Raw genomic sequence first — 12,392 nt, forward strand, 5'->3', positions numbered from 1 at the left:
AGGGGTTGTAAAAGGAATTAAAAGGGTAGTTGGCTCTCTAGGGGAGGCTGGAGCAGTCAGCCAGGTCAGTCTACTGAAATTTGACATAGATTTAAACCTGCTCCACTGTAGTTCAGTTGAAATGTAATTGGCAGGAGTCATGGTTTATAACTTAGATTCCCATACTGATATTTTTAGCTGGCACTAGTTAGCCACTGTTCACATAAAATTTAGTGTTTCAAAACTTGCTAAATAGCATACATTAACAAAATAAATTGTGTTACTTAATGTGGCAGAAAAGAAATCTTTGTAAATTCCCACTTTCAGAAGTTTGAGATGAAGTATAGTCTGGGCTGACTTTTCCAGTCTATTAATAAAAATTTTCTTTGGGATATAAAATAATCAACAAGATGCCTCTAATGATAGGAAAGTTGTTGGGGCTCTTTCAGCTCAATAGTATATGGATTTGTGGAAATTATATCTACAACACTAAGTTCCACTGATATAGCTTGTATTTTGATGCATCTGCTTTCCAGATCTTCTGAGATGCTAGTTAACTGTACATTCCAATTCTTGCCAACACAAATTCTGACTTTCCAAGTTACTAGTGAAAACTGGTTTCTGTATCACCACATTTGGGACAGCTGCTGATTAAGCTGTGACACACATTGTCCTTCTTAATGAGGTCATACAATTATTGTTCATTTGTAAAGTAGTATTTCGTGGTGGTGATGATAATATATTTTGAGGGCTGTGTTTCTGCCTGTCTTTGAGTCATCCTGGGTCTGCTGCCTCTTTGCTGGTTGAGTATTAGTCTAAAGGCCTTGTACAGACTTCCTCTTCTTCCCGCTCAGGGCATGGCAGAGGAAGGAGGTATCTTGCAGCCAGCCGTGGCATACAGCCAGTATCAGTACGAACAGCTCAGCTCACTAGGAATATTGCTTTCATTCTTCTTCCCTGCTGGGACTGCCTGGCATGCTGCAGAGGTCATTCACGGGACAGCAGTCCCTCTCCAGGTTGAGAGGGAACAGAAATCATTCCCTGTCAACCTTGATTGGATCAGGGAGAGAACAGCTGGGAATGTGGGTGCTGCACACTGCAGCTCTGCAGCCACAAAGCTCCAAGCATTTCTGTGGATGCAGAATCCATTGAGAACTTGTCCAATGAAGGCAAGCATTATTCAGTGATCCTGACCACTGAGGGGGTGCAAGTCCGATTTAAGCAATAACAACAAAAAAGAATCCCTGCAGCAGACACTGTGTGGTGTCTGCTTAGAGCAACTTCCCTGGGTTAAGCATATAGACTATAAAAATACATACTCAGTAACAAAGTAGAGAATGGCATTTCATATATGAGGGTCAGCTGATGAGACCACATACTAATAGCTTACTGGAGTCTGAGTAGTCTCAAAAGGAGTCCCTTAAGTAGGCTATATTTATAAAAAACTGGATTTAGAAACCTATTACAACTTTAATTAGTGTTTCAGATTGGTCACTGGTAATGCATGTGGTCTCTCAAAAGCATTTTGTGTGTTTTAGCAAATGCTGTTAAATAAATAAACTCGGTCTTTAAGACTTGCTTTTTGTTTAAGACAACACAAACTTTCTGGTTCATCTCTTCAGCATTCACTTACATAGATACTTGAGCACTGAAGTTTTTCTGTGCTTTTTTTGCCTGCATTGTAATTGTAAATGTGTGTGTCTCAATGTTTTGTGGTGTAATTTAGTTGGCAGCCTCTGGGCTGGATGCAGCCTGCTATATTTCTTCCTTACTGGTAGGAACTGTTGAAATAATGGGACACCAGTGCAGGTGTGGCAACTGTGGCAACTCTGTCATCTTCTTGTGAGCAGTATATTGGGGCTCTGTGTATGTCTGGGGAGAGGTGATTGATGCTGTCATACCCATGGCATGAGTGTGGAAGCGGGAGATCCCCTTTCAGGTCCACCTGCAATTGGATTGCTCTACTTCTGTTTTGTGGGCAAACATCTTCCAAGCTGTGACCTAGTAACTCTCAGCTTTGAAACAAGACACCAAATTTCTTAATGCATTAATATTCTAAATGTGAATGTTACTTTCACGTTTCCTGCAGTAGAGAGTATTTAATCTCGTATTTCCTGCAGTAGAGGGTATTTAATCTCACATTTCCTGCAGTAGGAGGGTATATAGTATTTTTCAGCCAGACTTTTGTTCTGAGTTGATGGTAATCCAGATCTGGAATGCTTTGTTTCAGCATAAAGCAATTATCTGCTGCTTCTGGGTATGGAGCATGGAAGAATCTTTGTAAATCTTAAGTGCTGTATGAGCATAGTGATGGGTTGGTTTTTGTTGCAGCTTTTTTTTTCTTTTAATAATTAAAACACACACAAAACTCCTTGAAATGTAGCCTTCAATTAATCTGTGCAGTGGTGGAGTAGAAATCAATCTTGATTTGTCTAAACTGGATCTTTATAGGTTTGGGATGGAGACTGCATTCAAGCAGGAGACTAGGTAGTACTTGCGTAGGATTAGTATAATGTGTGACCATGACTGTGCAGTACAGCAGTGGTTGTGCAGTCCCCGTTCCTACTGTGTCTCTCGGGTGTGTGTGTGTGTGTTGCATCTCTTATTTGTATATGTATCCTTTCAAACTTCTTAACTTTTGCTGTGTGTAACTTGAGTAAAACTTTCCATCCTAGTGAGTAGTTTTGGAATGAAGGGCCCATTGCATGAATCCGTTTGTCCTCCCTGCATGAGGCAGTGCACCACAGGAGTTCTAGCTTAAGCAAGCGTGCAGCGTGGTTAAGGAAACAGTGTTATTTTATGGCACATAGTTGACTCTTTTCCCCCTCTTCGAAGAACAAAATCCTTTATCCCAAAGCTGCACTGAACAATAAGGCTGAACGTTTCTAGCTTGGACCTAGCCACTATATTTGTAGTAGAATAGGAAATACAGGCTTGTTATGTGACTTCTTAGCATGTTATTATAATTTTAATTACGTTATCTGGTACATTTTCCACATGTCTTTTTGTAGTATATAACATGATGAATGAACTCGCTGTGCAACTGTTAGGCAGGTGTGTCTTTCTATACTTTAGCTTCTGGAAGAATCCAGCTTCTGTCACTGGATTATGTCCACACTTAGCGAGTGGGGTTGTGCTAAATTATTTCTATGGATTCTGCTGAGAACCAATAGCATCCATTTTTATGCATTCGTAAGTGTTCAGTGATGGAAACCCAAGTCCAATTGCATATCTTAAAGCAGTGGATACAGACAGATCAACAGTCTTGAGTGTTATAGCACATACTGTAAGCTGTTAGTTGTTGAAAGAGGCAGTCCTGTCTCTCCAGTTCTCTGCTATATTGTCCTAGGATCTGACTGTAAATTCTCAGGCATAGCTAGTTCCTGATTTGGTTTACCATGCAAATGCTTTTCAATGTGAGAGGAGGAGGAGTGGAAGGGCAGGATTCCTGGCTTAAGGCAGGGCAGACGTGCCTTAAATAAGCCATTTTAGGGAATAAAGTTAACTTAAGAATTTCTACAATAGGTTATACACAGACTGTATGTTGTCCATAGTGCATTTTAACTCAAAGGCAAGCTGTAGTTGTGTTCTTGAGACCCGTCAATCATCCTACATGTATGTAGGAAGAACTAGAAAAGTAAAGGCTTCCGCTTCTCTCATACGAAAACCTTCCTTTGTTAATGTTTAGTGGCAATGTATGTTGCAAGAATTAAAGTTCTTATGTCCTGTGTAGCATACCTAGTTTTACATGCTACACTAATTGCTAGTCAGTAGAAAATTAATATTAAGTTCCCTTTCCCCCCCATCCTCCCTTTGGTAGCCATGCAACCTTAAGGAGTATCACTACTGTCTCTTTGCTTCACGTGGCTATTTTTAACATGGAATAATTTAGTGTGCTGGTCTACCATCTGCAAACAGTTGTTGCCATGAGGGTGGGAACAAATGGCTGTGGCCAGTGGTGCAAGAACTGTCTTGTACTTGCTTGTACTGTTTCAGAGAAAGGTGTGTGGGTTTCTTCTACTGCTAGCTAACACATTGCTCAAATGAGGATTTTCAGTTAAAAGCTTCATTTATAAGAATGAAAGTATGTTGTTTCATTTGTAAGAATGAAATGAAATCTTGAACCCTTGCTTGAAGTAGAATTAATGCATAGGCATGTTAACCTTCTTCTGAAATGGTTATTTTTTTGACTCATATGCCAGAGAGGAAGGAATTAAATGTTATTTTAACATGACATTGAGTGATGTGCTTGTATTTTTAGTTGCTTATACAATAAATTATTCTTCAGTGCTTTAATAACAGCATCATCTGATGTTAAGATGACAAGCTGCTTGATGACCATTCTTTCCAAAAAGGAACTTTCTGTATGTCCCAGGTAGAAAAGATGTAAAGCCAATCAGGGAAGGAAGACAATACTAATGTTCAAATGTGGTCAACTATTCTTATCTGTAGCATTAGATTTTGGGTTGGTATTATGTCATTAAAGCTACATTAGTATGAGAATCTGCTAGCTTGTGGTCCAGGCAGGATCTCTTTGGTTTGTGGTTTCAAGTTTCTGACAACTAGAGCTGTTGTAGTGCTGCCAGTTTCTCGGTTACTTGAGTTAATGTTGCAGAGTGTATTTTTAACACTTGTGCATATTCAGATTTGTGGAGTGTAAAATATGAAAGAGCGGATATCCTTATCTTCAACCACACTTTTAAAACAGGAAGTGTTAAACTCACTGTCACAGTACCTAGTGCTGCTGGAGAAGTACCATGTTTCTGATGTGTGTTGTGTCCCGCCCTCCTTGCCCCCCATTGAAACACTTCCCCTCACCAAAAAAGCCTTTAGTTGCTCAGATTAAAGGAGCAAAATGAGACACTTGTAACGAAACTGCTAGTTTCTGTAACCGTTTCATCTAGGAGCAATATACAGTTAAGCCTGAGTTAAAGCAGTAAAGCAAAGGCAAATCTGTTGCATGCTTATGTTAAATGAATTTTGTAGTGCAACAGGAAGCATGGGCTTAAACATCTTCGCCTAAATTGACAGCAAAGTTAAATATCTGCTTTGTTGTCAAAGATACTGTTGCTGTATTTCAGAGTCAAGGTGCCATAACTGAGAAACTGAGAAGCTTCAGTATGCATGATTTGACTACTATACAAGGAGATGAGCCAGTAGGACAGAGACCGTATCAGACATTACCAGAAGCTAAAAAGAAGATCAGAGCCTCTGCAAGTGAATCTTCAGGTAAGTATCTATTTTATTTTTTTTTTCCCCTAGCTAAAAGAACAGTTTACTGAAGACAGAAGTGGGAAAGCAGAAATACATTTATCCCTTGTAGAAATGGAAAAGGCCTCTAAGAATTCCAGTATACTTTGTCTAGACAGAGTTGACTTGAGCAAGAGATATTGTGACAATTGAAGAAATCCTCCCTGAATTATTTTTGTATTGCAGCCACTGAAAGTGTAGTCATACTGTACTCATTACTCATAACTTTGCCAATTAGCAGTGAATTCCTTGCCAAAGTAAAGCTTAATTGGAAGTGAAAAAAAATGTGATTAAGTGGTGTTTCTGTGACAAATGTACAAAAAGTTAAATATGGTGACTTACGGAAGCTCAAGGAATTTTGAGGGAAAATTAGTGGAAATGAATTCAGTAGGTCTTCATGGTAGTTCAAAATGTGAAATGGCTGGTGATAGGAATAATGAAGGCATTGTTATAATGGACTGATGCACATCAGTGCTCAAAAGCTGATGGTGCATTGTGTGGTGACCAATATTTTTTAAGAGATATTTTATTATTAGTCTTATTTTATTTTTACATTTGTTGTTGTTGTTATCATCACTTTGTTCTTGAGCCTGTGATCTTTGAAGGAAGGTTTCAGTGGAAGGCTGTCAATTGCACCTTCTTAAATGGTGAAGCTACACTGTAAAGTAGTTATTTCCCACAAAAGAAATAGTTCTGTTCTATTTCTTTTCACCTAAGCCCATCATTTCTTCTAATTCCTCTATTTTGAGAATGGGAGTACAAGGAATTCCAGGAATTTAATGGTAGCCCATGGTGTTTCTGAGAAATAAATGGCCGCTTTGAATGGCCCTAAGCTGCATTGTTAATTGAGCTCAGAAGGTATCCTGTGCAGGTCAGTGTAAAGACGGGGGGGCACTGGCCATGGTACAACCCATGAATTAATCTAGTTGCATTAGGGATGATGTCACTGCAGTTTTTTTGCAGGGGCTGTTCCTCAGTAAGAGACCATTAGTTATGTAACTGAAATAGCTTGGAAATGCTCAAAACTCCATTAGGGAAAAAAAAAAGCAAGCACAGTTTATACTGTGTAAATAACCACTGCTTGTAAGATTCAATGTCACATGTCAAAATGTGAGCTTTCTTAGAGCTAGTTTAACTTGATTATTTCTACTCCTGGACTAAGCCTTGTGTACACCTCTTCTCATTTCTTAGAATTTTCTTCAGCATTAGAGATCAAAAAAAAAAAAGAGCAAACCATGGATAGAGTTAGGAGCACTATGCAGTATTTTGTTGCACTTAGCAGAATGTTGGGTGTTTTTGTCTGAGCTGGGAGGTCCTTTGCAAATTAGTTCAAAATACTTGGTTGTAGAAGGACATTGATCATAGGATGACTAAGCTGCCAATATGCTTGCTGTGAAAAAGGCAAATACGATTTTGACGCATCATAAGAGATGTTAGAAATAGAGATAAAGAAGTGCTGGTGTCACTGCAAACATCCCCAGTCAGGATGCAATTTAAATCTTCTATGTTGAAAAAGATGAATTGAAACTGTATTGGAGGCAGAGACATGTAGTCTCTAGAATGGCAGAAGATGCAAGTCTGTGTGAAGTAGCTGTGAAGTGGGCGATTGTGATTCTAATTTCGGGGGGTGGGGTGGTGGGGGGAAATGACCAAAGGAGAAGAATCTAAATAAGCCTAAGGGAAATACTGGCTTAAGGTGAAATGTACATGAATAAAGTTGGGTTTCGAGTCTAAAAGGTGTCCCTGAGTGTTACATCTTGTACATTCTGGTATGGCCTTAAAAAAGGAGAGCTTGGCGAGGGGGAAAGAATCAGACTACATTTGGGGGCTTTATGATACGTCTCTGATGGGGATTCACGGCTTTTGGACCCCAAGAATATTTTCAGGATGTGTTTTTAAGCAGTTTGCGCCCTCTAGTGAGCAGCTTTGGTAATAATCTTGGTCCTGTTTTTGCAGGATGTGAACAACCCTTGCTAGTAAGTATTTTGGCATTGTATCCATCTGAAAAGAACTTTGGTATTAAATAACCAGTGGTATGCAAGTGGAAGAAAGATCCTATGAATCGTAGAACGCTTTGGACTGGAAGGGACCTTTAAAGATCATCCTGTCAAACCCTCCTCCCATGGGGACTGTGGCCAAAAACCTTAAGTACTTCTCAAGATGACCACTGAGGTTTTTGCAGTTCAGGTTTTCACTACAAAAAGCAGAAGATGGTAGCAGGCTGGTGGTTTAAATTTTGACAGTTGGGGAACTACTGCATCACATACATATGGCACAAAGTGGCTTGTTACTTACAAATGGCAGAATTGAAAGTAACAAGTTCCTGGCAGACAAGGTGTTTCACTGTTTTGAAACAGCTGGCAGGCTGACCATATTGTTTAAAAGAATGAAGGATGTGTGCTAAAGATGAAACTCCTGGCTTTCTTAGAAATCTAAAAGTTACAGTTACTTCTTATACAACTTTTTTATAAAACTGTGTTTTAAAGGTTACAAAACTCCACTGGAAAAAAATCCTGGAGATGATAAAACAGATGAAGAGATGGAGGGGACACATTCAGAGGATGAAATGTTTGCTCAGAGAGGCCTTCGAAGAACTCAGAGCATGAAATCTGTGAAAAGTATTAAAGGCCGTAAAGAGGTAAGTATAATCTTGGCTAAGTGTTGAGTTTGGTTTTAGCAATGTACCTTGGCTTTTTTTTTTTTTTTTTTTTTGGTCTAAGTCTTAAGATAACTGGGTTGTAGAATGCTAAATGGAGAAGGAAATATGTGGTAACAGTTTCTGAGCTTGGAGCTTTTCTACTTTGGGGTGTTTAAGGGAAAAACATGAACAAGATGAACTAAGTGAGGAAAAAGGGTGAGGAGATGAAATAGACTCTATGCTTGTAATGCTAATTCTGGCACCACCAAGCCCAGACTCTAGGAAATGCTTACCTTGAAAGGGATGTAGGTAGTGATATTGTCATCTGCATTTGTGTGTCTTGGTTGTGCATGCTTAAACATCAATTCAGTTGGATTACAGAAGACTCAGAATTTTTTTAATTCCCATAGACATATGGGAATTAAAATAGCCTGCTTTGATTTTAACCCACAAAGAGAAAATTCTGTGTAAGATTCAAAGTGCTTTATATTTGCACATGTCACATGATTTAAGGATACTTCAGGATAAATCTCTATGGAATCTTATAGAAGCTTTTGGGTAATTCTGGGAAAACAGTTGAGACTTACCTGTCTTGCCTAATTCTTTTAAACTGTATCTTGTTCAGTCATAGGTAGCTTCTTTTTCTGAAACTGTGGAGCATCCAAAGCACATTTAAAAATTCTTACTAGATTGGATTAGCAGAAAGGTAAACAATATTTCTGCCTGAAGTGATCTCAACTCTTTGTTATAATTTTTATTTTCCCTCAGATACGGTATGGATCACTGAAATACAGAGTAAAGAAGAGACCTGCTGTATACTTCTAAGTGTATTGCACAATGCCTGCAAGACAAACTGCTGTATTATAATAACTTGAATTCACCGTGTCAAGTGATAAAGATCTTTGTATGATTCATATAATGAGTGTATATTAATAGAAATGGTAGGACTTGGTTTTATGAACCTAAACGGTCAGATAAAGTATTACTCTGCTTTTCTGTAACTGCTTGTTGTTTAGACTTAGATCTGGACAAGTTGTAATATGGATGTCAGCACTCCTTAAATGGGAGTTAAATGAGTAATAGGAAACAGTCTTTTTCCAGAGGTACTGAACAGACGAAAATAATTACAACTCCAAATGAATTAGCAGAAGTATTTGGAACTTGTGAAAATTGAACCCAAAGTATCCCCAAGTTTACATAGAAAGATAGGTATACTTGAAATACTTTTCTGAACTACAATTCCTGAAAAGGCCTTTGTGTAATTTAAAGATGTTCAGTTTTAAAGGATGGTCAATGATGGTAGGGAAGGGAGAGGAAAGATAAGGTAGGTATGGTACGTCTTTAAGATTATCATCTTTTTGCATCATATTGCCAAGCTTAACAAACTTATATAACACTAATAGGTGCAAAGTGAGGGTACATTTAGCACTTTATGCAAAACTGTATAGTTTTGCACTCTTACTGATTTACAGCTGCACATGTCATTTTAATGACTTCTTAGGTAGGTCAGAGTTATCTTTCAAATGCCAGCAATTCTTGTATTTCATGATCTTATTTTAATTTATCCTGATTGCTTAAGTACACTTAGGATGCTGTAGATAATTGCTACTAACACTTAACAACATTATCAGGTGCCTTTCTATATATTACAAGGCTGTGTGGGGTTTTTGTCTTTGTGGTTTGTTTTTGGGGTTTTTTTGTGTCTTTCTTCCTCCTTTACCTTGAGGTATGTTACACGATTTAAGTCAGTTTTTGGTGAAAATTGTGGTAAGTAAAACTAGTAGCAATTCCAGTGATAGACCTCAGGGATCTGATCAGCCCGTCAGATGTGTGTTAGAAGTCATGCTGACATGAAGTCATATATGATAGATTATTCAGGCCCTGGTTTGGTTTTACTCTGCATTGCTTTAAGAATTAATATATGTATATATTGGAACACGTATGTGTGTGTATATTTCATATATATGCGGAGTCTAAAATCGGCTGTGTAGTACTTTTATTGCTAAAGTTATTACTAAAATATTTACATGCAAGCAGCTCTTTCTAAAAGGCTAGCTAATTTAGACAGCCATTTTATAACCTAGAGTCCCATGGCAAAACCGTTTGCACAGAGATTAATTTTGGAATGTCATTCAAGGCAGGGACTTGTCAAAATGACTTTTTGAGGTCCCCTTTGGTTCTATTTTCTGCAATTCTGAGAATTAGGCTGACTTTAGTTTTCTGTTTGACTATATTTCTACTGTGGATTCAGGAGAAAACACCCACTTTTCACAGATAACATTTTATTACTTGGCATGGGGAGAGATGATGTTACTGTTCTTGGAGAGAAAATGGTGTGTGAGCCTTCTTATCTTTGGATCTTGGACTACAGGCCTTAAGCCTTCCCCCAGATATGACAGTCATCTGCAAGTCTACTGCAGCCCTTTTAAACATATGCCTCAGGCTTGGGCCTGCCGCTGTTTTTGTTCTTTATATTACAGCTGTAGCGGTTCGGTTTGCTGTGGGTAGGCACTTAATGGCCTGTTAATGTATACTGGCCTTTGAAGTAGTATTCTGAGAACCTTGGGCCAGGGTTTGAATTGTAGGGCTCAAAATGCAGCTGGTCTGTATTGGCATGTGTTACTTGCTATTGCAGGCATCTGTAAGCCAAGTGCAAAGCCTTGGTCAAATATAGCAATAATGATGGTGCAGTGCTTTGAGCACCTCCAAGGAAGTTAAATGCTTTATTAAGAAGTTGCAACAGTCCATGTCCGATTAAAGGCCAAAGCTTGCATTACTTTACTCGAAGACGCAGTTTCATACCAGAAGACAGGAAGGCTGCTCTCTGCAAAATGAATATAGTGCAAAAATCCTATTCTCTAGCCAAAACTGCAATTTGTGCAAAACTGCAAGCTTTTATAAAGAGCTGTTGCCTGTGGGGAAGGCAGTGATGAGACAAAGTGGTTTATCACTTGTGTCCCAGGAATGTTTGTGCTTCTCATCTGTTTCCCTGAATGTAGGGAAGGGTTATCTGTGTGTTAAGGTATGTAAGACCTTAGAGGAAACTGAGGCTTTTGTATTTGCATCTCACCCACTCTGAAAATTAGACTAACCTGGGCCTTGTGTGGTATCTCTTAACCGTTACTCTTTAGTTGAGCGTCCTCCTTGGGCACTTGTTGCCACATCTTGCTTTAACTCATTGTGTTTGTTTTATTGGTAAGCATGGCAGTGAAATTGTCATCTTTCTACAATCTGAATCCTGCATGAAGGAGCAGGGTAAGCCCTTCTTCCAGAATTACAGTTTCTGTTACAGGTTTGCGTAGATCCTGTTTCAGGGCTTGTGTTCTTTTGACGTTTCCAGGACTAGAGATCATTTGAGTAGTTTAGGCTCTACCACACTCAGGGTCAGTAAGTTGCTCTGTGTGTCACTATGTACTTCTGGCAAACTTAACTTGCTAATTAAATAGTGACAAAGGCTAAATAAACTCTCTTTTCTGAACTATGCATGGCACTAGGAAAGCTGGCAGTATTACTCGTTCATTACTGTTTGCATATAAATGTACATGTGTTCTCTCAGATACTATCTTAAGTGATACAACTTCCAGTGTTCTCCTGCTGGTTTTTTTTCAGTCTAATACCTACTGTAAAATTCTCTTGATGGCTTGATTTTGTTCTTTGAACTTGTACTGAAACTGGTTCACTGTATTATCTTAAGGTTTGGTTTTGTTTGTGTTTTCCCTTGTTGTTCATTGTCAGCTGATGCTTGGCAGGGTGCAATGGCATGATCAGCTTTCATCCCAATGATGTTGTATTTCTCTCTGCTTGTTGAATTTAGTTTAGTTTGGTTTTGAAATATTACACAATCTTTTAAACTTTGTGTGTAAGGAATTTTCAAACTTTTTTGCCTTAGCAGCTGCAAAAGTCTAGCTCTTGCCAGTAAACTTCTTGGAAAAATATTAAACTAAAAATCAAAATCTAACGTAACATTCTTTTTGGTTTTCAAGTGTAAAATGTAGTTCATGTCAAATTATGTAATCTTATGAACAGAGCGTTTCCTGAGAATTAACTGACTGCCACTAACAGGACTGCTAGTATAGTGAAAGAAGAACTTAGAGGTCAAAGGTGCTTTAAAAGAGTGTATTTCTTGTTAAACCATGTGAAGGTTTCAAGCCTTTCCAAAATATATCTGAACTAGCTCAGATTTCTTAGCAAGAGCCTACTGTACATGATAAAATACACATCTTGTGATGATGATTAAATCAATGGCCATAGTTGTAAATAAGCTTTGGCCAGACTCTGATTACAAGGTAATTGCCAATATTAGCTACTTGATGCTAATTGCTTTATTATGTGAAAGTAACTGAATATTATCCAAGATACTTTTTTGCAAACTATAATGAATTTTAAAATGAACAGAGGGTAATTTGGTTAAACAGAATGGTGGAGTAAATGCTAGATGCATTTAACACGCTGTTCATGACAAAAGATGTGTTTTATTTTTGGTGTGGCTTTTATTAATGGGAAGTTGGTCTTTAAGTATTTTTCT

At 38.3% G+C, this 12,392-nt stretch overlaps 1 protein-coding gene across 1 annotated transcript in view; it reads left to right on the forward strand.

The window, feature by feature from the left end:
- Positions 1–8,950, forward strand: part of REEP3 (receptor accessory protein 3) — a 27,308-nt gene extending 18,358 nt beyond the window's left edge. The window contains exons 6-8 of the mRNA XM_010010971.1: positions 5,061–5,208; positions 7,716–7,867; positions 8,636–8,950. Coding sequence (XP_010009273.1) covers positions 5,061–5,208; positions 7,716–7,867; positions 8,636–8,692 — 357 coding nt within the window. The 3' untranslated portion in view covers positions 8,693–8,950. The remainder of the gene's footprint in view (positions 1–5,060; positions 5,209–7,715; positions 7,868–8,635) is intronic.
- The last annotated feature ends 3,442 nt before the right edge of the window (positions 8,951–12,392 follow it).

Source organism: Nestor notabilis, unplaced genomic scaffold, assembly GCF_000696875.1.
Source record: "Nestor notabilis isolate BGI_N333 unplaced genomic scaffold, ASM69687v1 scaffold29263, whole genome shotgun sequence".
NCBI lineage: Eukaryota > Metazoa > Chordata > Aves > Psittaciformes > Psittacidae > Nestor > Nestor notabilis.